At 43.4% G+C, this 23,852-nt stretch overlaps 3 protein-coding genes across 8 annotated transcripts; 1 reads left to right on the top strand and 2 right to left on the bottom strand.

Annotated features, from left to right (window-relative positions):
• Positions 1-261: 261 nt before the first annotated feature.
• Positions 262-10,660, bottom strand: GUCD1 (guanylyl cyclase domain containing 1). 2 transcript variants are annotated; one of them, XM_069795145.1, is made up of 6 exons: positions 10,454-10,660; positions 8,534-8,618; positions 6,900-7,065; positions 6,045-6,136; positions 4,252-4,493; positions 262-3,767 (listed from the first exon to the last, which is right to left on the bottom strand). In XM_069795145.1, the coding sequence occupies exons 1-6, from the start codon at positions 10,488-10,490 to the stop codon at positions 3,676-3,678; spliced, it is 714 nt and encodes a 237-aa protein (XP_069651246.1). In that variant the 5' UTR covers positions 10,491-10,660; the 3' UTR covers positions 262-3,675. The 2 variants fall into 2 exon arrangements, with proteins under 2 accessions (XP_069651246.1, XP_069651247.1); XM_069795146.1 differs by lacking the exon at positions 10,454-10,660 and adding an exon at positions 9,984-10,400 and having other exon boundaries at positions 8,534-8,622.
• Positions 10,379-14,950, top strand: SNRPD3 (small nuclear ribonucleoprotein D3 polypeptide). Of its 5 annotated transcripts, none has more exons than XM_069795142.1 (4): positions 10,379-10,405; positions 11,805-11,954; positions 12,710-12,902; positions 13,782-14,950. In XM_069795142.1, exons 2-4 carry the CDS (start codon positions 11,829-11,831, stop codon positions 13,841-13,843), a joined length of 381 nt encoding a protein of 126 aa, XP_069651243.1. In that variant the 5' UTR covers positions 10,379-10,405; positions 11,805-11,828; the 3' UTR covers positions 13,844-14,950. The 5 variants fall into 5 exon arrangements, with proteins under 5 accessions (XP_069651243.1, XP_069651241.1, XP_069651242.1 ...); XM_069795140.1 differs by lacking the exon at positions 10,379-10,405 and adding an exon at positions 10,617-10,685; XM_069795141.1 differs by lacking the exon at positions 10,379-10,405 and adding an exon at positions 10,746-10,868.
• LOC138687552 (uncharacterized) lies at positions 10,525-11,513 on the bottom strand. The gene is made up of 2 exons (XM_069795512.1): positions 11,498-11,513; positions 10,525-11,435 (listed from the first exon to the last, which is right to left on the bottom strand). The coding sequence occupies exons 1-2, from the start codon at positions 11,511-11,513 to the stop codon at positions 10,525-10,527; spliced, it is 927 nt and encodes a 308-aa protein (XP_069651613.1).
• Positions 14,951-23,852: the final 8,902 nt, after the last annotated feature.

The raw sequence follows: 23,852 nt of genomic DNA, 5'->3' as shown, positions 1-23,852 counted from the left end.
TTTGGGGTTTTTTTTGCGATTTACACTAATGAGTCCAAACTTTTGTTCCTTTCTAGAAATATATCCCGTAGGAATACACTGATATAAAATGATGATGAAATATATTCAGTGCTGCATATTGTGATATAGTTTGATGGAGATGGTGAGTTCAGAGGACAAAAAATTTTTTACATAAGCTTTGCATTGTGTGTCTATGTACTTCTGCTTCCCAGTTTTTACCCCCTACCCCAATGCATAATTTAGGGAGAAAGGAGGCATAAATTATTTTCATCTGTTTTTTTTAATTACAAACTATTTGATGCAGTTCTGTTAGAGCTAAGTAATGTCCCAGACATGTCCTAGTTGTCTGAAGATCTGTGGGTACTGTAAAGAAAGACTACTTTGGTTCTATTTCCCCTTACACTACATATTAGAACCACAGTTGGACCAATGTCTTTGATGGGCTCCTTCAAAGTGCAATAGTGCTGCAGCCAGATGCTTTTAATATCTTCAGAAGCTCAGTGCTATGTTGTAAGGCAAAAATAGAAACACTGGCTAAAAGCATAGGCAAGGCTGGTGCAGTTGCATACTTTTCATTGTGAACAGAAAGCCACAGAGATGCTATTAGGGATCAGGATGGGTAATGAAAACTACTTCCCTGGAGCTGCACTCCAGTAGGATACTCAGTGGTTGCAGAGTATACAAAACAGCTGTTGAATATAGATAATAACAATACATTTGCTATTCTCAGCTACTAGTGTATATTGAAATTTTGTTTTGTACGATTCAGGTGATGCAGTAGGTGTTCAGAAGTGCAGAAGGAATACAGTTATATACAAGCCTAGCAACTATGAATTTATAGCTGAAATAAATATTTAAACTCTTAAATTTTTTTCCAAATTACAATTTCAGCTGTGCCATTTCCAGTTAAGTATGTAACACGTCCTCTAAAGATTTTCCAACACTTTCATAATAAGCTAGTTAATAAATGCACTTGCTACATTATGTTACAGGGTTATCTGTGACTTTAAACCTTTATTGAGAATGGCTTAATTACAAATAAAAATATATTTATGTATAAAATCCCTGCATGTAAAATACCCCTTCCTTTGCTATTGACATCATGAAGGAAACAAAGTGACAAAACATTTTCAGAATTAGTATTTTGATAGACTATCTTGTAATGGGAAACAAAGTTTCAGAAAATGCCCATGTTCTGAATGCTTGTGCAGTGAGCCGCTTAATCTGAATTTGTGTCATATAAATACTCAGACTTTTCACTTGGCTTTTGCTGCTTCCTTGTGTTTTCACCTCTCATAGCCATCTTCCAGTTGGTGGCTGTAAGAGATTCTGTTCCAATGGCGGAGCTCTCCTTTTGTCTGTATTAGCTTAAACAGCTTTGTTTCTTTATCTTTCAGTTTTGTTGAAGTATTTAAACCCTGGGTACCAAATATTTAACAGTCGATATAGTTACACCTATCTGTGCACTTCAGAACACTTAGCATGCCCTTATGTATAAGCTCAAGATTCGCATTTGGATAGCTGAACCAGTAAGAGGCTAAATGTCAATTACAAACCTTTTGTAAGAATTGTTTTTATTTAGCTAACCAAGCCTGCACTAAAATAAATCCTGTGGCAGTTTAATGGTATTGAATGAACTACCTATCTGAAAATGCATGGGTTAAGGAAGTACTCCATCAACCTGTAACATAGCTAATACAATCTCTCTAAATCAAACATCATGAATTTGGACTTAGACATAAAAATTCGCAGATCAGTAGCCTTCTTATGACTTACTCTGGAGGAGTTGGAAGGCATTATCTGTAATAGGTTGTGTAGCTTTTTTTCTGGGATTCTGCTGGTGCCACTAACGTTCTACTTCTCACAAATCACATCCTAATTTTTACTCATTTTGCAAGTGTAAGTAAGTGCCACTATGTATTCCAACTTCACCAATGATAAGCAAAATTTGATATACTGAAAATTTGTCACATACTTTTTGAACTTTTTAAAGGCTACTGCATTTTAAATCTGCTACTGTTTTTAGCCTTTGTACAAAGGAGTGCTCTTGATTCTACTAAGTATACTTACTGAACACTTTCCAGATACTTTTCAGTAAGTCAACAACTGATAGAAGAAAATATTTTCTCTTAGAAATTTTTTTTACCATGCTGAAAGTAGATTCCTATTTATTATTTCCACCACTAAATAACAATGTCCTCTTACTGTTATTCCACACAGTTCCAGAACTCAAACAGTTCTTTTCCTAAAACCATGCCAAAGGTGTGGGATCTCTGTCTTAAGTGCAAAATAAAATTTTGCTAGCTTTACATCAGAATTAACATTGATTTTTCTACCCACTTCAACATAGGTGGGACTGGAGATCAAGACTTGTAGGAAATTGTGATGGATGAATCTGAAATAGGTGGCTACTTCTTACACTTCAGTGTTCCTCAGCAAAGTAATTAAACCCAGGTAATACCTGAAAGGATTATGAATGGGCTGGTACCAATTTCACTTGATAATGTCTGAATACAGTAACTCCAACTTAATCCAAATACAGCTGTAGTATAAGACTAGAAAATGTGAGTTCCTGCCTTTTTACTTGTAGCAAAGAGATGCTTATACTCCCTCTTTTCTTAATCGATTTCAGCTGTTCTTAGGTCACTGAGCTAATACCAGTAGTAAAATTCGGCTCAAATTACGATTCAGCATTTTAGTTACAATCCAGTATATGCTGTCAGATATTTACAATTTACACACAAAATGTATACCATTAGTGTGGACGATCATTTTCTCTATTTGCTTAATAAGTTTAAAGTTTATATTTAGAATGGATTCTGCAGAAACTGGCACATGTGGGTGGCATAATGTTCAGACATTTTTGCAAAGAGCAATAAAGACTTCCAGGTGCAAATAAAATATCTTCACTTAAACTTTTGAGGCAATACAACCTGCTCTAAGCAGTCATCCTAGAGGATTTAGCTGAAAGAGATTGAGTTTGTAGTACAAGGGAACAATACCAATAACTATGATTCAAAATTTAATGCAGTGACATAAATGCTAAATCTGTGTAAGGTGAACGTGGTACATGGGAAGTTTCCTTGAGTAAATGTGTTTCATTCCTACAATGCAGACAATACTGATGAGCCAGAAAGGCATTTTTGTTATTTGAAAGTGGTTTAAGCTAGTATTTTTTTCCTTCCATAATACCCTGCTGAACCTCAAATCTTCGGGTTTAGGATGAAGATCAGCCCTTGATGCTTTGACAGAGAGAGAAACAGGCATTTTCTACTTTTTTTCCTGGTTTTGTTTACCTAAACCTATGCATGTATTACCAAGTGTTAAAGGTCATAAATTTGGTGCTTTTTTCTCATGTCTTTAATTTGAAAATAAGCTCAACATGAACAGGCTCTGGGCCTGTATTTTAAAACTGCTGTCAAATGCGCAGTGTTGAAAATGAGAGAAAAAGAACAAAAAAACTGAGACATACATTGCAAAATCAGATCCATCATCAGGAAAAAAAAAAGGTAAAGACAGCATTGCAATATAGTCCTATCAATGTCTATAAAGCCTCCCTTGTTTAAGATCCCACTGCAGTTCAGGAGCAAGGTCTCTGCAGGGGGAGTCCTGAGACAAGCAGCCACCTGCCACGCAGGCTGCACAGGAAAGGACCAGAAGTATCAGGTGTGGATGTCAGCTGTCTGTGTAGATGAACAAAATATCTTCATCAGTGCCGTAACTTGTCCTGGCTTCCTCAAAGTTGCTGATGCTGGTGCAGCATGTTCCTGTTAAGGAGGAACAAAATTGTTACTAAAAATTCAGAAGAATTTGCCTGTGAAAGGCTCTTATACTGCATCTAGCAGCCTCTACAAAGAGAAGTAACTAGTATACAGACTAGACCTATCAGCTTAGGTTGCAGTTTTACTCAGGTAGATCTTTTCACCTCAAAGGCAGTCCTCACTGAAGTAATGCTGTAAATAGGTAAGAAATTGGCTATCCTGTTATATTCTGAACAACAGTTCAGCATCTCACTAACCCATCTGAAAGCCAAACAAGTTTGCTAGAATGCGTATCTCAATGCCTCAAGTAAATCACAGCACAAAATGCAGCGCTGATTTAATTAATGTGGAAAAACCCCCTGTGACAAATTGATTAGTGATGCTTGAAATATATGTACACTATTTGCGGAAGTCCAGCTCTGGCTCCATATTACAGGCATGTTAGTAAGGCAGCGGCTGAGAATCCACCCAAAAGGAACAGGCTACTTACGGTCAGCATAGGCAGGGTTGTTGTAGTAGATACTCCCTGAGGCTTTGTTGTAGCCACATAACACAATGAAATGGCCTTGGTAGTCAGGATTCCTGCAGAAGCACTTCTGTCCAATGGGGAGGAAGCAGCAGTATTTGACAGGACTTGAGCAAAGATCACACAATAGCAGGACTGCATTCACTAGGACGATGGCTACATGACCTTGGGACAGGTGGTTTTGGATGTCTTGAACAGTTACTGTGCTGCAGAAAATCAGACATAGTTATTAACCAGTTTAGGAAAGACTGGTATCACACACAATGAAGTGTGTGATGATGGACAATACTTAGGACATGTAGCTAGCATGGTTATTTTTATATCACAGGTACAGCTTTTTGCTGTTAAACTGTGCAAGCTTTGCTACAGACAAAGCCTGTGTCATTCAAGGCCTTTTGATCTCATTGCTGCTACTGAAGTGCAGACCAACAGCTCTGGATTCTGCAGTAATGTAAGTGTAATCTCAGAATGTATCAGATGCCCCAGAGAAGAGTATTAAAGGAGCTGGCAACTCATTCAGTAACTTGAGAGACTTTTGTTGTGGGAAAATTGTAAGTGAAGTGTTCTTTCTTGCTCTTAGACAAGCTTATCTCTGAAGCACCAAATCTTTATCGACTGAGTGGTTAAAGATTGTATAATTGCTAACCAACTTGATGTGCCCAAACTTGCCTCTGTCACACAGGAATATGTTTCTCCCAGTTGCAATTTTGGACTACCTGATGCTCTTGAGGCTTTATTTCTATAGTACCTCCTACAGGGAATGAGTATGAACCAAACAACCTATAATCTCATCTGTTAAAAGCTGTCCTTCACTGAGGCAGATGGTGTATTCCATATGCATTAGAAACTCATCCCTTGGATACATTCCAGATGTCGGGGCTGTGTGCACTACCTGACTGAACTCAAGTGCTTTTTAATCTTTTCCAGTGTCGCTAAAGCAAGATGGACTGACTGTCCCTTCTGTCCTGTCACATCTCTAGTTAAATAGATGGTGCCACACAGACTTCATGTATGTTAAAAAGGACACTTAACAATTCTGCTTAATGGAAGTTGCATTACAGCCCTCAGATGCTGTTGTGGCTGCCCTGCACCCTCTCTTCTTTTCTTACTCGTAATCATTTACCCCACTTTGACAACAGAGATCCAAATCCAGCTTCACTATAAAAAGAGATACAACTCAAGCTGAACATGGATGCTTAGTTATTTCCCATGTAGAATATCACTGCTGGCTGTGAAACAATTCTGCAGTTTTTCCCCTTCTCCTGGGTTTGCAGCTCTTTTACAGAGGTTCCTTATTTCATCCTCCTCTTGGCAAAAGCTCATATGCTAGCTTTTTCTTTGCATGTCTGTCTAGGAACAGAGAGCTGTAATGTTTGCATAGCTCTGGGAACAAGATGTTGTGTGCTCAGGTAGCACTCTCCTTAATTCCAACAATGGCCAATTAGAGTGCTGTAGGCACTCCCGATGGTGTAATTTTAATGGATAATCAAATTCAAAACATAAACACTAGTCAACTCCCGTCAGCATTTTCAAATCACTCATTCTGTGTCATGACTATTTTTCCTCAAACTTCATTATTAACTCTTGATGTCCACTTTTTTTTTTTTTTGAGACATGTATTAGAAAGACTCTGTAATTCACAAAAAAGGCTCAGGGCTCAATTTCTGTCTCTTTCACCAGTTTAGCTTGGTGACTCCAAGAAAAGCATGCGGCCCACAGAATCTCCACAGAGAAAAGAAAGAAAACAATAAGCTTACCACTTCTCCACCAGCACCTTGCTGGCTTTGGCTTGTGCAAAAAGCTGATTCACTCGATTCTCTTCTGTGTCAAAGTGCTTCCTGTAAAACGACTGTGGAGATAATAGAAGTTATGAACTGGAATGGTGTTTACCTTAGGTAAACTACCACTTACAATCCCTGCTAGCAAGGGCCTGCATAAGTTGGAGATCTGGCTATGGGATAAGAGATCTCTCCCTTAGTTCACTGGTAACAGGATAAGGATTCCTGCTCTAAATTGTAAGTTTAAATTCACTCCTGGTCAGTTACTGTTGTAATTTCCATCCAGTGGCTATTCAGCTCCCTACATGAAAGAAGCCTGTCTGGTTCGTACTGGACCGGAGCTTGCATTAGAAAAGCCATCGCCACTATAGGCCCTCACTGGCCCCCTTGTTGGCAATCTTGAAGAGGCCAAGCTCTCAACGGACATGGAGGCTGAGTTCCCCTCTCACCTCTAGAGGTGGTTCCTCCAGGTCAGGGCTGAGGCACCGTGGTGGGGAAAGTGTGGAAGCTAGCACTGCTGCTGCCCAGGCTGTACCTGTTCTGTAGATAAATAGAGGGCTTCAGTCTCCAAGGCTGTCAAATAGGCTGGAACCTTTCATGAGCACTACATGAAAACTTTTTATAAAATTCATATTATGGAATCAAAGATGTAAAACATGTGGGATCGTATCTAGCAGCCTTGCCTTTGGAACTGATTTGTGCCAGTTTTGGCAACAGGCAAACCTTGTTTACAGGAACTGTGGTTAATTGTCAGTAACACAGCAAAGCTTTTATAGCGTAACACGCAGGACTTTTAAAACCATCTGCTGTCTCCCAGTAGATAAGAATACTAACCTGATTTTTGTAGCCCTTGTCCACTCCAAGCGTCTGGGTGCAAAATTTATGCTTAACACCAAAGTGCCGCATTAGGTAGGCCAGGTCAATAGTCCAGATACTCTTTGTTAACTGGAGTTCCTGGATGGCTTTCTGAAATTCATCATTGTCCAAATGATTCAGGTACCTATGTTATTAGGAAAGGCAGGGGAAGAGGAGCACAGATCTTAGGAAAAGCAAAATGTGTGCTGTAGCCCAAGCCTCCACATCACAGGACGTAAAAACTGAAACAGTGGGCCTGGCTCAGAAATAACCCCCAAAAAAACAACCCACAAAGGAGCCACAAATTGAAGGGAAGGGAATAGGGAATATTTAACTGGATTTATTGCTGACCTTCTATAATTGGAAATGTATGGGTATCTTGACTGGTTTATAGTGCTAGAAGAGTACAGGTGCTGTACAATAGGCAAGCTATACTGAGCAAGTATAGAACTCTGTCCTGAAGGGCTTACAATCTAAATGTACAAACATATTAGAGCAAACACAGAAAGAAGTGTTAAAGACTAAAACTTGCTTCACGCAATAGATGGATTTCAAAAGGAGGAACTGTAAAGGAAGTCGGTAAATATTTAAAGGAAGCTTGTCTTAGGCACTGATGGCACAAAAGGCAATAACGGGGAGATGAAGTCAGGAGGAAGCTTGGGATAGGTTGCAAAGGGGTGGGGAGAGGCAGTTACAGAGAGTTCTGGAAGTCAGAAAACAAATGCAAGTAAATGGAAAAAAAAGGACTGGAATTGAGGATGCAGGGCAAACAAGGTCAGATCAGCAGGGTGAGAAGATTAATCTAGGAAGCTGAATTTTGGGCAGACTGGAGTGGCAAAGAGGTAAAGGGAATAAAGAGGCAGAGGTTACAGTAGTCAAGATGGGAAATTACCAGCACACGGACTAACGTCTTGGCAGAAGGGATGGAGAGAAATGAAAATCTTCTGCTTCATATCTACTAAGTGGACATCTAAATAGGTATTTCTCCTGCACCTAAGCTCATGTTCCTCTGTGGAAGGAAAGAGGAGTTCAGCAGGACAGCTACTAGTTCAAAAAAAGAAAAACCAAAACAAAACCAAAAAAAACCCAAGGGGCAATACAGTGCATTGTTTTGAAGTTGAAACTACTCCTGGAACAAAAACACACTCATCCCACAGACTGGGGGCTCAGCAGGACAGAGGTAGTATATACTCAGAAACTGGGATACACCTACCCATCACTTGAAAACACAGAAAGGAATCAGGTGAATTACTGTGCTAAGTATCAGTTCTGAATTATAACAACAGGAAAGAGGAATAACTTTTTATCAGCTTATGCATGCCAACCTGCAAAGTTCTTAGAGCTGATCAGGTATTTTGCATCTGTCAAAACAGTCAATTATTCAAAAGGGTCTGAAGTTCATCTTAGTTTATATTTTCCCTTGCTCCTGCTGGAGAGCTGTGCCAGGCCCAAGCAGCAGTAATTCTCCAAGGGTACCCGACAATAGGTGCTCTCATAAGACTAAGTTAAACTCACAGCTGCTTCAACACACGTCTTCTCCCCGGACATTGCTTCCTGCTACCTTCCCCACGGGATGGGATTTCCCACCCATTCAAACCAAAACAGTCACTTACTGAAGCACCATCCTGGAGCAGGCTAGCCCACAGTCCCAGTGGTACAACTGCTGAATGACCGGCACTTTCAGCTGGATGCAGTCAACTGTAGTGAAAACACCCCATTGTGAGTAAAACACGAAAGATGTCAGTCCATACAGAAATGTTTTTTCCATACCTTGGCATTAAGTCAGCTTGTCCTCAGCACTATAGCTGCAAAAACTTAGGAACATTTTTTTTACCTTATCTGATTGGTAGGTACTTTTTTCTTTCTTAGGGGAACGTAGGTTTGCTATTTCTGTACAGTTAAGCATTTGGTTTAATCTCATACTCCTTTATTGTTCCATACCTGGATCACTCTGCCATGTAGTCCACCCCCTTTTCCTTGAAAGTTTCTTTTTTTTTTTTTTTTTTTTTTTTGGTGGGGTGACATACCCACCAGCCGCTAACTATGAAGCTTTATTCCCCTCCTAAATAATAGAAGGTAAGGCACAGGTATTCATCCTTTCTCTTGTGTCTGAATGTATTTCTGTGCCACAATAGGAGTTAAACCAAACTGTGAGAAAACAGACACAACCAAGATCTCTAGGCATTGATCTCCTCCTAGCCCCACAGATTTGAGCCTTTTCTACAGATGCCTTTTTCCTCAGGGACTGTAATTTATGTGAGTAATTTTACGTTAACAAAGCTCACAAATGGCACCAGTTGGCCTTTTGTATTAACTCCCTCAATAACTCAACAAAAGGAGAGGGAAAAAGCACAATCTCTACCAAAAAGTCCCAGAATACAAGTAACTCCATCCCTCTGCCTCAGTTTTTATTTTCATAGGCTTGGCAATGTGGTGTTTTCAGTTTCAGAAATGCCCTTACCACTCGAAGGACTTGAAGTGTTGTGCCTGTTACTGCTACTTCAACATCAATCAAAATGAGTTAATCATAAAGGGCTTTTCTCAACAACCTTACCTTTGACCTAGAAAAGACCTTTGAAGACACGAGGTCAACTACATTTTAAGATGGGAATAAAAATGCCTTTGACATCATGTGGACTGGCCTAGTGTGTAATCTTTTATTATTTTTAACAAAGCTATAGCCTGCTGTAGGGACGAGCCAATACAGAGATTCTGGACTCTTTCCAAATATTTTTTCATAGTTGTGCCGCTGTTTAATCATGACTTTGAAGACTGGCATACCCTTTGGTATATTCAGTCTTTTTAATGAATCTAGATTAAGGCGCTCTTAAGTATCCTAAAGAAAAAATGAGAACCCAATTCCGAGATTCTTCTCAAACCAGGATCTGTAGGTACTTTGCTGTCATTTTTTCTCGGCACGTTACGATTCTGTCCCCTTTTTGTTACTACCGAGGGCCTCTGTCAAGTCCCAAGATTAACTGAAGAGGGACACATTTTCTACGTGAAGACTTCAACGGGTAATAACTTTAATTTTCTCGGATATTCAGCTTCCAGTCATCCTGTTTCCCAGCACACCCAGACTTCTTCAGCGATGACTGTCAGCTGTCCCGAGGTAAGCCAGAACCCAGTACACGCTGTGGCTGTAAACATCCCCGAAAACGCCTCTCCGGTTCGCCAGCTCCCCGGCGCAACGAACTTGCAGCGGGAGCCAGTAATCCCACATCGCTGCTGGTGAAACCGGCGGCTCCGGGAGGGCGGAGGAGGCCGCCAGGGCCTCCGAACGGGACGGCAACAGCCGCCCGCTCCCCGCCGCGGCCGGGGCCGTACCCGGGGCTCCCTCCCCCCGGCCCCAGCCGGCGCCCAGCCCGTTCCGCCGAGGCGGACCCCGCTGCGGAGACATCCCCCCCCCTCCCGCCGCCACCGAGGAAGGGCTCCGCCCGGCACCCCGCTCCCCCCGGCGGCCGCCCGCGGAAGGAGGGCTGCGGGTAAGGCGGCCGGGGCCGGCCCCGCTGCCCCGGCGGCGCAGCACTGACCTGGCGGCGGCTCCCCAGCCTCCCGGGGGCTCTTCATGGCGGCGAGGGGGGGGGCGGCTGCCGACCGCTCACTACCGGCCCCGGCGAACCGGCCCGCGCGGCGGCGCGGCCCAGGAGCCCGGCATGCCTCGGCGCGGCGCTGGCTCCTCCCGGCCCCGGGGGCGGAGGCGGAGGCGGGGGCTGCGGGGGGCCGGGCCCCGGGGCGTCTGCCCCGCGCCGTCGCCGCGGTGGGGTGGGTCGGTGGGCAGGGGCATGAGGCGGGGGAGGGAGGGGGCCGGGGGGAGGCCTGAGGCGGGCGGGGAAACGCGGGGCGCGCCGGTAACCAGCCCTGTCCCGGGGACGGGGTGCCGCCGGTGGGACGGGGCTGACCCCCCCGGCCGGCGGGACAAGACTGCGGCGGAACCGTGGTGCCGAGGCAAGGCGGGCCGGTGGCCCCCGGGCGCCCTGGCGGTGGCGGGCGGGCGGGGGGGGGGGGGGGGGAGAAAAGAGGCGGCCGCGCCGCCGCCGCTTTCCGGTTCCGGCGCGCGGTGCACGGCGGGAAGCTGGAGGAGGCCATTAGGGGGTGAGCGCGGGCCCGGGCCGAGGCGGTTTGGCGGGCGGTGAGTGGCGGGGGAGCCGGCCCCGAGCGGGGTTCCCCGGCGTCCCGCCGGTCCCCGGGAGCGGCAGGGCCTCTCCTCGCTCTCCGGGCGCTGTGGGGAAGCTCCCGAGCTGCGGCCGCCTCCCCTGAGGCCTGCGGAGCCTGGGCCTGAGGGGGCGAAGCGGCGGTGGGGCGGCCGCCGGCCTGGGCGGGCCTCGGGGGCTCCGCTCGGCCTCTCGGGGGTGGGTGTCCCCGCCGGGCCGGGGCTCTCCTCTGCCCCTGAAGTCTGGGGACTTTCCTGTGAAGGAGGGTCGTGCGGGGTCCTCGGCGGGGCCGTGGTGTGGGCTGGGCTCCTCGTGGTAGAGCCCGTTGGTGAGGTGATGGTGGTCTGCGAGCGGGGCTGCGCTGCCCACAGGTCCGGCCGAGCTCGTAGGCGGTCAGGCAGGCTGTGCCGTTACGGGACGCACCCGGGGCTATTTCCATTTGAGGTGCACCTGGCTATACAAGTGGTCCGTTATCTGGTGTTTACAGGCGAATTTCCTAGGTCGGAGGAGTGCTGGAAAAGAATCGCTTTTTCTGATCTTTTAAGTTTTTTCTCCCCATGGGCATCTTTCTAGAGAAGTTTTATTAATGCTTCATCAAAGCATATGGTGCGTTTGGGCAAGAGAGAAAAGTCAGTGCTTTCCACTGGGAAAGACCATACGTTGTGTAGGTAAAAACCTAGTCTACAACTTTCTTTGTAATTATGTCCTTTGGGTTTTTATCTTGTCTCAGGTGTAGAGCCATAGCACTGCAAACATGTCGATTGGAGTGCCAATTAAAGTCCTGCACGAGGCTGAAGGCCATATTGTGACATGCGAGACCAATACAGGAGAAGTTTACCGAGGCAAACTTATTGAAGCTGAAGACAACATGAATTGTCAGGTATACCTGCTTCAGAAGGATGGAGGGAAGGCTATCTGATCTATGCCTGGAAAGGCTGATAGCTAGCTTATTGGCAGCTTGATTAAAAGACTCTTGCTTTTAGTCTTGGAATAAAGAAAACTAACCGTATTGTTGCATGCACACTGTCTTACCATCGCGAAATGGATTCATGATTACCGAGTGCTCCAAAGAGGCCAGAGCTTATTCTTTCTGGGTTTAGAGTCAGATGGGGCATTCCTGTCAATAACATCAGTGTTCTTAAGGTTCTGTTCTGTGAACAATGTTTCTACTGGAGTTCTTTATTTAAGCCACTGAGCATAAGAATACGCAAGCCTTGATTTAAGAAACAGAAGCTTTTTTAAATGCATGTTACTTTAGTCGTCCCAAGAGGGCTTAATTTTGATTGACTTTAAGCAAGTTGTTGAAATCAAAATGCTTCCTTAATAGTTAGGACTAGAGCAGCTTTATTAAAACTGATTCACTATAACAAAACAAAACTAATAAAGCTGATAAAACTAATTTGCAAACGGGGGAGAAAGCAAAAGTCCTGGGCCTGCTTGAATAGTAGCAGGCTTAGGAATATGTTTAAATGGTCCTGGATGCTTTGTGTCATGACTCCAGTTGAGAAAGCAGTACGCTTGGAAAGTCTTTGGCTTTGATACTTGAATCCTGGCTGTATATTCTACAGGCAAGAGAAATAAGAACACAGAACTGTTAGAGGCCTCCGTGAGCGCTGACTGATCTTTACTTTCCAGATGTCCAACATAACGGTGACATACAGAGATGGACGAGTGGCACAGCTTGAACAGGTGTACATCAGAGGTAGCAAGATACGGTTTCTCATTTTACCAGATATGTTGAAGAACGCTCCTATGCTAAAGAGCATGAAGAATAAAAACCAGGGTTCTGGAGCTGGGCGAGGAAAAGCAGCTATTCTCAAAGCTCAAGGTGCGTACAGTTTGTTTATGGTCCTCCCCTGACACCCATTTTGCTGTAGAAGAACTGGAAAACTGTCATCTCTATCACTGAGGAAATGTAAGCTGTAAGAAACTGAAAGATTACTGGTTCATACATTGGTTTTCTGTACGTTTCATCTTCTGGTGGGAGTCAAGGCTCAAATTGCCCAATTACCTGAATATGTAATATTGATGTTACAATAATTCAGATATGGTGAGCAGTCCTGTTAAACAGAGGCTTTATATAAAACTTTATCTTCTGTTTTCCAGTGATTGTGGCCACTAGCTGTTTAGAATATTCAGGGAAGGATTCGGGTGTTCTTGTTAAGCTTTTGTAGAAAAACAAATTCAGGTATTAAGATGGTACTTAAACTATTGGGAAGCTGTAATTATTAGCTGTTCTGCAGTTCACTCTCATTTGTACCTTTCTCAGGGAAACTATCTAGTTATAACAAGATTGAGTAATGATCATGGGCTCCAGACTCCTTGGTTAGCTTTAGCAAATCCAGTAAGGTCACGTGGGGGAGTAACATCTGCTGAAATGCACTGTGTTCTGTTGCAAAAACCCTGGAAGACTGTGGGGTTTTAAATCTGTTGGGCTCTACACATTTGTGTGGCAGCTTAGGAGGAACACAAAGTGTATGAATACTCACTGCATCTGTTTGAAGTAGCAAGACTGTGTCACTGTTAGTTCTGGTTCTCACAGAAAAATTTTTGCTGTCATGTCACTTTCTGAACTTCATAGGATAGCCTCATTTCCTTGCTTCTAAGCAAGAGACTTTGAGTGTTATTTATGTTTTGCTTGTCAGCTGTTGAGATAAATATGCAGTTAGATCAAATTCATGTCATCCCTGATGTTTTCTTTTTTCAGTGGCTGCAAGAGGAAGAGGCCGTGGTATGGGCCGTGGCAATATTTTCCAGAAGCGAAGATAATTTTGGTCTTGACCGACATGCTTTTTTTTTTTTAATTAGGGGTTATTAACTTGACTACATGCGCATTGGTATCAGTTTTGTTTAATAAATGTTTCTGACAAAAACTTGTCTGCTCTTACATGACAGGACTCCTCTTGGGCAAATACATTGTAGATTGATTTCAAACTTAAAACAGCTTTGTCTGGAAAATAGTGAACTTTATATCTAGATTTGACTACTTTGTATTTGTATGATGCATTGACTTTTAAAGATCATCATGTTTCCTTTTTCTTGTTTAGTCCTGTTGTCATTCATTCTCTAAAGATTAGAAGGCATTCTTGATGAAGAACTTTGAAATAGTATGTTTTAAATTCATATTAGCAGTGGAAAATACAGTGAAACAGAGGCAGCTTCCTGAGAAGCAAAGCACTATGTTCTTTTGCTTTATACGGACCTACAACAGGTAGAGGTCCATCTTCAGATCTGTACATTGAGCTTGTATTCTTGCGTTTCTTACTATTCTCTTTGGATAGGGGGAGAATTTTTCATTAGGATCACACAACTTTGATAGCCTGAGTCTACATTTGCAGTGAAAAATTCTATTCTAACTCTTAGTAGTTCTTCCCTCTGCCTGGGAAAAGAAGACAGAATATAAAATAGGCATTTTCAAGGATAAATTTGAAGTGTTTTGTAAATTTGAAAGGTAGTGCAGGTATAATGGGGAAAGTCTTATAAGTGGTTATCCCTTAAATACAACTCAATACAAATGCTAATCTTTTGAACAAAACTTAGGATCGACTTTAGCTTTTGGTCTTAGCATTTCTACACAGTGATAGAGATCATCAGCTGATCTGCAGGAAGCCAGATGTAGTTGTAACTTTTTATTTTGCTAAAAGTATAGTGTGGTTGTTCTTACTGACTTAAATGGTTGTAATGTTTAAATGTAACACTTCTGAACCTAATCACATACTTGCATACAATCAATTATCAGTCTGTACATGTACAAAATAGCTAGTCTTGTTTTTCTGCTTTGATGCTGTGAAGACTCCCTTGTGTGCAGACATGAAAGGTGAATTAATGTATTAATTTGTTGAATTGTCTGTAAATAAAGCTGTATTTGGTCTCACATCACTAGAAAAACCCTGCTACATGTTCTTCTGGGTAGTAATGATCCTAAACATTTGCATTAGAAACCTCCTTAAAATGTGTTTAAGATCTGCTTGAGCTCAGCTATAAAAACACTGTAGTGTCATCTCGTGCCTAGGCCAAGGAACTTGTCCAAAAGACAAGACAGTTTTCACAAAGCCCTGCTTCAAAACATGGTATGCGAGTCATGTTCATATAGCAGTAATGCTTTCTTGAAGACAGTATTTCCAACTTAAAATGAGCAATTTGGGGCTTTAGTAATGGCATTAAACACTTCCTTGTGGAAATGTGTCATTCTTCAAATGGACAGTCACTCTAGAAGAGAATTGTGACAGATAATCAGTTGATCAGGCCATTTCCCTCTGAGTGTATCTGCGTAAGATATGGGCAAGTAAAGCTGCAGTGGTCTATTGCAAACTACAGCCTTTCTAATCACTAGTAGTAACAGCTGTTTGTACTGTTTGGAATTCTTCAATAATCAGTTTGGTTCTAGCTCTTACTGTGGGAGAGAAGGCATTTTCACAGAATTTCCTCCCCATGCTTAAGTAAAGGCTTCTGAGTTTCACAAGACTGTCCTGAGAAAGACCATCTTAAAATCAACATGAAGCTGAAGTCCATTTTGAGTCTTTATACTAGATGCCCACTGAGACTGATGTTTTATTGCACAAAGGAGAAAAGAATTGTATCCTGTTGCTGTACCATGAGTTTTATGGTCAGAATTGAACTGTCTGCTTGTAATATCCTGTGCTAATGCCTTGGTAGGTAAGAATAGGTATTTCTGTTGACATCCACTGGGCTTTGCTTGTTGCTATATGGTGGTATACAAGATGTCCACTTCTCTAGCAGGTAGTAGTATGGCTATTTGAAATGTCTTTTATTTGCAGTCTGTTAACTGGGTTTTATTGCTTTTAATACATCAGGCTTGTGATTGTATTGCTAATCAAGTCAGAATTTTTGTACAATGGAGTTACACCACCGTCAACAGGCAGAACTGGAATGGCATGGTACATGATTACTTTCTGTGTAACCTGAGTCAAGTGTCTGCTGCAAGATTTTATAGGATGCTTCTTCGGCAGCTAGAAGTGCCATCTCTTCCAAAGCAAACACCTAATAGAAACCTGAGATAGATTAGTGCAACAATTAATTGCCATAAATATAAAATAGCATAGGATGGAGTGTGTGTGTGTTGAAGGATGGCAAGCTGTTCTGTTTAAAGGGTGTCATCCTGGCTGTGGCTAATGTACAGTGAGTGACAAAGTTACCGTTACCTTGTTTGATAACAGGAGAGACAAGAGGCATACTCACAGTTTGAGCAAAAAGTCACTTTGCCAGAACTCCTTTGGGTCTGGCTTCTGTTGGTTCTCCCTGTAACCTCTCGAGGAAACTAACGGTGAGGATTGCCACATCTTTTTTTGCCAGGACTATGCGGTACTTCCCAGCCCTCAAAGCTCTGCTTTCTTTTTCTATAAAACCTCCAGAAAGAACTATTAATATGTGGAAAAGGAAGTAAGCCACAAATGGGGCACTTGACTAAAAGTATTGTTTGGAAGAGGTTCAACGTTTTGGCAAGGCTGCAAATCTGGCCCATTGACTTTGGGTATCGCTGTTTCCTTCTGACTGCTAAATAGCATGTAGCCTTTTCTGAAGGTTAGATGCTAGCTTCTTTTGCAGAGGGCAGGGAGAAACCGCGCATTTTGACCACAGACAGCTACTGGAATGGCAAAGGCTTTGAAACACCAAGGGGAACCCTAAAGAGTATAATGGTTAAATGCTGTTTAAGCAAATTAAAATTGCCTGGCAGTAGCAGGTTTGTTGGAGATTGTTTCCACTAATGATGATTGGCTTACCTTTTCTATTGGTTTTTAAAGTTCCTGTTCCTCCTGCCTGTGCAATGCCAAGCTTGTGTTCTCTCCACTGAGATCTCTTCTCTGAAACAGTTGATGTGGCATTCAGCAGCACTGAGAGCAGAGGGACAACCATGAATACCAGAAAGAAACAATAACCCTCCCCAGCAGGTTTGACTGATAGAACAAACTCTGCAGTATGTCTGCTTTAAGTTCCTACACCTTCTGATGTTTCTTACCCTCTGTATTTGTGACTGTCCACTGAGCAAACAGCAATGAAACTTTTTTTAAACTTTTTTTTTTTTCCAACCAGTGTTGTCTTAGCTTTTAAGCTTTATTTAAAATGTGTAACTTCTCTAATCCACATCGGCTTTGAAGAAGATACTGGATTTTGCACGAATGAAAAGCTTTGCACTATGAATTCAGGTCAGGGCTGAGTCTAGGATGAACTATTTACCCTCTTCAGAAAGGTATTGTGAATTAGTGTTGAAAAGTTTGAAGTTTCACACACTGGTAGGAATTTAAGCCCCAGCCAAGATAAACATATCACTTAGCAATTTCTGACTAGACTAACTGATATGCTAGTTTGTTACAGGCTGCTTTGAAGATCCTACGTGCGATGTGTGTATTATCCTTACGGTGTGATAAATCAAAATTTCCTTCTAACAATTGATGTCTCATCCACTAGATGGCTCTGTCGGTAAAAGGATGAAATAAAAGAAAACAGAACCCTCTGGAAGGAAAAAATGCAAGAAATATGACTACTGCTATAAAATCCATAAACTCAGAGCTATTACAAACTCTAGCATGCATACTCGGCTTATTTTCTTCCCTCTTCAGTGTTCCCAGTGTGCTGGCTTTGTACGCACCCAGGTTATTCCAGCTGTTGCTTGATGCTGTGTCTTTCCTTGGTACTTGGCTAACTGGGCATCTGCACTTAGGTAGGTGGTGCAGATCCCTCGAGTTCAGCAACTCAAGCAATCTGTTTCTCTGGGACAGAGACAGACACAGCTGTCTGTTTTTAACATCTGCCCTTATTTGTCACTGGGTTTTTTGTGTGTGTCATAGATTGCAGCATTTCTTTTCATTCTTTGCCATCGCTTTGTGTGTGAGCTTGTAAACCTCTTCCTGTTCACTGGGTTCAGGGCTCACCATAGCTTCCTGCTTTTGACAGAGGGAGACAAGCTACTGGCCTGAAGTTTTGACATGAACTTGCCCCTTTGATATAAATGGTAGATGCCTTTGAAGTACTCATGTGGGACACGGAAGCTACACTGCAGCCATGCAAAATGATGTATGGAGAAGTGCAGGCAGAAATTCACCCAGTCTTCCTAAGTCAAAACCGAGGTTGTGCGGTGGTACAAAAACAGGGGAGACCCTGATAACGGCAGAGAAGAGTTAAATGGTTGGAGAAGGTATCACTTGAAAAAATTGCTTTGCACAGAACTGTAGGACTTTTCCTCACTGACCAGGTGCTTTCATCCCATACATGTGCAGTTCTTCTCTCCAGGGGTGTCTAACTTACATTTCATCCTAAAGCTGTACTTTTCTTTAGTTCATTTTCCAAGGGTACTCTGCAAAGTATCAGTCCATGAGGTATTGTGTTATGACCAAGAGAGGCTGGGAATGGATGCTGTGTAAATGAGATAAGTGGCAAGCTATGGTGTCTCTTCTCTGAGTGTAATTACATGCCACATTGTAAAAGCCCTGTTCTCCAGGATAACAGAACTTGGCTTCTACCAACTCTTAAAATTGCGGGAGAGGCAGCAGCCTCTTAATGTCTGCCAGTGAAAGGCACAAGTCAAGGGATGTGTCCCCTAGATGTCCCATGCCCTACATAAAGCCTCTTCTAGAAGGGCAGAATGGAGTGGAAAATGTGAATTTCTGGTGCAGGTGATCAGGATAACTGTCTGGTCTGTATCTCTTTGCTATTTACACTTCACAGTGAGCTTTCATTTAAAGTAGAGATGTCCTATTTCCTCTTGCCAGTAAAATGTGAGCAAGGATGGAAGGCTGACATCCCAGTGGAGTAATGATTTGGTAAGGTAGCAAAGGGTGGAATTCTGAGGTCTACAAGAAAGTGTCAATGATTTGGTTGCTTATTTCTCAGCCATGGGTCAAAATGGAGGAAGGGTTCTCCCAGGGTTCTTTGGTGTTTCCATTGTGACAGAGGCAAAAGTTTAGATCTGGACCTGCACCTTATTGCAGCTAAGCTGATTTCAGACAGTAACACCTGGTCTTCCTCCTCATATTAGATAAAGCTAATTTTATGGGACCCTCCTGCCTTCAGTGTTTCTTTCGGAGGAAATATGGATACACGACTTTTAAAGCATGGTCCAGAGTAGCCTTGAAACACAGGCTGATACAGGCACTGTGCTGCAGATTACTTTGCAAGTAAGATGATAATGTTCTCCACCTCCTCATCCGCTCATGGACAGATCACACCTGTGGACAGAAGAGCTACCATATGACTACAGCATGCTGGTGCCTGAAGTAGCCAAAGCAGTGCTTGTCTGCAAGTACTTTCCCAGATCAAGTTGCATTTTAACTGCTTCAGGTGTCCTGTTGTTGCCTGGTCCTGTAATTATAGTTCTTGATAATGTCAAGTGTACTTTGGAGGTAATGAATAAGGAAGTGCCACGCTCCTCCGCTCATGCTAACTGTTCCTCAAAGACTAGGGTGTGGGTTTATTTAACTCAGTGTGGACGCTGACATTAGTGTGCAGTATGACCAGTAGGTTCGGGGTGTTTTTACTCCACCTAATTCAGGACATTTAATGAGAAAAGTATTTTGGTTTTGTGTGTGAATTGGTTGTTCCTAGTAGACAGGCTATTATTCCTGGCACAGGACCAGTCATTGCATAAGCAAGTATTGTACAGCCCTCTGCTGCTCAGCAGAGACTCGGAGTCTATGAAAAGTGGAGATTTTCCAGCATCATTAAATTCAGGGGAGAATGTTGAAGCCCTGGCAAAGAAACAGATTGTATCCAGAATATGTGTAGTTATCCTGGGAGAAATTAAAAGAATGGCAGAAAAACACTATTATTGTTCTTTTGTTTAGTGAACTGCTTGCAGTGAACATTTAATTTGTTCTTCATTTTCCCTTGCCTGGGGACTTGAAATCTGTTGTCTGGTTGGGAGTTTGCCCTATTTCCAGCTCAGCGGAGACATCCTAGTACATCTACTCCAGAGCAAACCACTGTTGTGAGGCAAAACTCCTCACATTTTGTCCCACAGTGCCTAAAATGTTAACAGGGAGTGGGACAGAGCACTCAGCAGGAATATCAACAGCACTGGGCTGGTGATGCCAAGGGAAGGCAATGGGAATGCCTGGATTTGCAGGGAGATGCTGTGTTATATGCAAGTGTCCCTTTAGCTTGTTCATGGCTCCACGCTGTAAAGCGCCCGACCGCTGCTTTCATGTGCTTTTCTTTACACAGTAACTGTTACAGGGTATAAAGACATTGTCACCTCGCATTTCACAAAGGGGGATGGAGACCAAGCCACGAAGAGGTTCAGGCCAGGATTTGAAGACAGATTTGGGCCCGCAACTCCTGCTGAAACCAATGAGCTAGGTACCTAAGTACTTTTCAATACTTATCCTTAAGTGACTGGCCTAACGGTGTCCCTGGAGCTCAGGGACAAAGTCTTCAGAGGCCCCATGAGTGCTCTAACTGCTGGATCATCCCAGAGGTGATGGTCTCTGAGCATTACCTCCTGCATCGATCTCCTGTTGAACAGTAAGCCACTCCATGGTGGCTTACTGGAGCAGATACTTCTTAGGATATTCAGGCTGCTTTGCTGGAAGTCCCTCAGTGGCATCTGGAAAAGTGCCGTTTCGTTGTTTCTGCTACAGCTGTTTTGTACCCTCTTTTCTGATTTCTCTGCTCTCCTGCAACAAACATCAATCCTCCTTGTTAGGCAATTCCAGTAAGGCCTGCTGAATCTGTGCTACCTTGATTTATTTTCATCCTCCTTCCTTAATTCCTCCCTTAGTTTTATCCTTAAAGGACACGGACCGATGTTCCCTTCTGGAGAATAAGAGAATGTTAGCTGTAAGTTTATAACAGCTGTAGGTGCGATCCTGCTGTGGATTCCTGTGCTTCTGGCAAACATGTTTACTCACTATAGGTAAAAGTGAAAAATGTCTTTATGGAGAAGCGCTTTCATGGAAAGACATAAGACTGTGAATCTGGAGAAGTTACAGTCTCTGCTTCTGTTCTGGAGGTTTATAGGTAAGTTGCTTGACAAGATAGTTGTACTACTTTCCTCGCAAGGATATGTGGAAGATAAATCACTAATCAAATGATCCTGGTTACTGTGGTAAGAACACCTTGCAAATCACTCTGCCCAGGTGCAGCCAAAGCTGATGATGAGAGTATTAGGCTTATTTATAATCCTCCTTTCAGGAGACTTGGTTCTGTTTTCAGGGTAGAAGCCTCTCCACCCCACTTGGCAGAAGAGAGCAGACCTCTGCAGCACAAACGTGCATTGGCTTTGTATTCCAGTTTTGAATGTGTTGAGTGCAATTTCCGTCTATAAATAACAAAGAAGATATTTGTTGTCTAAAAATAGGAGCTGTCAAAGTGGTTGTGTTTAGGCTTTTTGGGGAGAAGGGATGAGTTTTTTGGGAGGTTGGCAGTATTTAGCCTGCGTTAGAGACACAAGTCAGGCCACAACTGTTATGAGCCCATGGCCTCTTTAGAGGTTTTGGAGTACTGCAGCTGATGGTCCTCAGCAGACATGCTGTGAAGCTGAGAATTGGATAATGCATAGACCCATGTAGTGGCATTTTAGGTTGCTTATTGATACCTTTACAGTATTCTAAAATCTCAAATAAACTGCAGGGTGAATAGGGTTGGTTTTTTTTTTCCCCTGACACAATATCCAGCTGAGAAACAGAACTGAAGTGTGGAGATTTTTACTCTTCTGTAACAAAAAAAGTGTTGCTGTTTGTTGCTTCACAATTGAATGAGCTCCTTTCTGCATGTCTCCTGTGTCTCTGGAACAGCTCCACAGCAAGACTTTTTTTGCAAAGCTCAGTCATTAGCCAATATTTTTCCTTTTGAAGAACACTATATAAAAGTGCACATCAGAGACATCTTTAGAACCAGACAGGAATGCGTCATTTTGTCTGCAGTCTTGTTCACCTCTTGCTTTTGAGGACAGTTTGGATACAGCAGTAGGGAGTCCTGTGGTTTGGGAAAAGAAGGAGTGAATGCACATAGCGGAAATGTTGCTTGTTCCTTGCATTTGTTAGGATGTGCTCTCTTTGTTTTGTCTTTTCACTACAACCTTTTTTTCCAGTTAATGAGCCAAATTTGACATGGAGAAACTGGGTGAAGCTCTAAGGAATTCATCAGAGGTTTTTCATGTCAGAATTTAACTCCAAATACATGAAATGTAATCCTAAACCTAGGCGGAGATTTATACCATGGGACATGCTGAAGCCTCTGGCTAGAGACTGTTGGGAGGGTCCAAGGAGCAGCTCTCGCTTTACCTCTGCAGCCTTATTTGAGCCTTGCTTTTAGTCTGTGTTTCAACTATCTCTTTTTGGAACATGATCCTATCCTTAGGCTGAAACTAATGCTATGGGACACACCGATCCCCCAGTCTAAGGGTTACACTGGAGATAATTCTAGTAGCAGTTTTAGTTTTACTTTAGCACCTTGATCCCCAATCCTGCTTTACATCTTGGCTGTCTCTCTCTGAACCCCAAACCCCGCGATGGCTCTGGTCGTTTTACCTAGTGGGGGTCTCCCCGGACAGGCGCAGGGCACCCACCCAGCCACTCTCTCACTCCCCCTCCTCAACAGGGCAGGGAGAGAAAATGAGATGAAAATACTCACGAATCACGATAAAGGCAGGGAGATCCCTTAGCAATTACTGTCAGAAACAGACTTGACTTGAGGAGAATTAATTTATTGCCAGTTAAAATAGGTTTGGACAGTGAGAGACAAAGACAAATTAAACCACCACCTTCCCACCACCACCTTCTTCCCAGGGTCAGATTTACGCCTTCATCCCTGACTCCTCTACCTCCCCTCCCCACATGGCACAGGGAGATGGGGAATGGCAGCGGTTGTGGCCGGTCCATAAGAGGTTGTCTCTGCCTTTCCTTCCTCCTCACACTGTTGCCCTGCTCCAGTGTGGGGTGTTCCCAAGGTCGCTGTTCCTTCAGGGCGGACATACCTCAAAAAGATGTTCTGGTGGATGCATCCTGCTGTCCCCACTTGTAGGAGACGAGTGACCACCCAGCTCCAGAGCACCTGTCCCAGTATAGCAAAATGTCTTCTCTCCTACGGGACAGCTGAGGTTAGTGCTTAGGGATTGAGTTTTTCTGACTTGGCTTAATTTCTGCTTGGTGAGGGACAGCAGGAACAGCAGGTAGGAGCCAGGCATTGCCTGCCTTCCTCCTGCTTTAAAGAGGGTCCTTCTGCCTGTTACCACAAGGGATGCTCTGTTATGGTCTTCTGAAAACAGCCAAAGTCTGCAAAGTCAGCGAGCACCACCGATTTAGAGGCAACTCAGAGAGATAATAATATTGCGAAGGGACAGAAACAGCACAGGCATTAGCAATGCATAAACTAAGGATGCTGCTCCTGACCTTTCAGTTCCGAAGGTGACAAAACGGCTGATCGTTCCTGTTGTCCTCATGCTGTTAGCAGTGGGGAGGCAGGAGGTTCGGGGGCTGCCAGTGACAGGCTTGCACTGGCACAGAGCAGTCCTCTCTAAAATACTCGAGTTCATACTGGAGCTGAGGGATGGGCCAGTCCAGGGCTGAGACCCAGGTGAGGGGACCCTACAGCTGGAGACCCTCTGGGCTGTTGCCTCTGAGCATCTGGTTGCATGTCAAAGGTGTTCCGTTGGTGTCCTCCATTTTTCTCTTTCAATTGCAGTTTCTGAAAAACTAAAGCCCCCCAAAACTGTTGGTAAAATGAGCAGTTTGGTTCTGACTTAGTCAGTGGCAGCAGAGTTCAGACAAAGGTGCACACACCAAACTGTTGGCTCTGCAAACCAAAAGATTTCAGGGGATCAAGA

This window comes from Haliaeetus albicilla, chromosome 10 (assembly GCF_947461875.1).
Source record: "Haliaeetus albicilla chromosome 10, bHalAlb1.1, whole genome shotgun sequence".
Lineage (NCBI taxonomy): Eukaryota > Metazoa > Chordata > Aves > Accipitriformes > Accipitridae > Haliaeetus > Haliaeetus albicilla.
This window is presented reverse-complemented; position numbering and strand designations above follow the sequence as displayed.

Coding starts and splice junctions, on each gene's coding strand:
- SNRPD3 (XM_069795142.1), top strand. CDS start 11,829: ATGTCGATTGGAGTGCCAATTAAAGTCCTGCACGAGGCTGAAGGCCAT. Junction 11,955..12,709: donor AAGACAACATGAATTGTCAG/GTATACCTGCTT, acceptor TTTACTTTCCAG/ATGTCCAACATAACGGTGAC. Junction 12,903..13,781: donor AGCTATTCTCAAAGCTCAAG/GTGCGTACAGTT, acceptor TTCTTTTTTCAG/TGGCTGCAAGAGGAAGAGGC.
- GUCD1 (XM_069795146.1), bottom strand. CDS start 10,070: ATGTTTACAGCCACAGCGTGTACTGGGTTCTGGCTTACCTCGGGACAG. Junction 8,623..9,983: donor AAGTCTGGGTGTGCTGGGAA/ACAGGATGACTG, acceptor GGTGTTTTCACT/ACAGTTGACTGCATCCAGCT. Junction 3,768..4,251: donor CAACCCTGCCTATGCTGACC/GTAAGTAGCCTG, acceptor CCTCCTTAACAG/GAACATGCTGCACCAGCATC.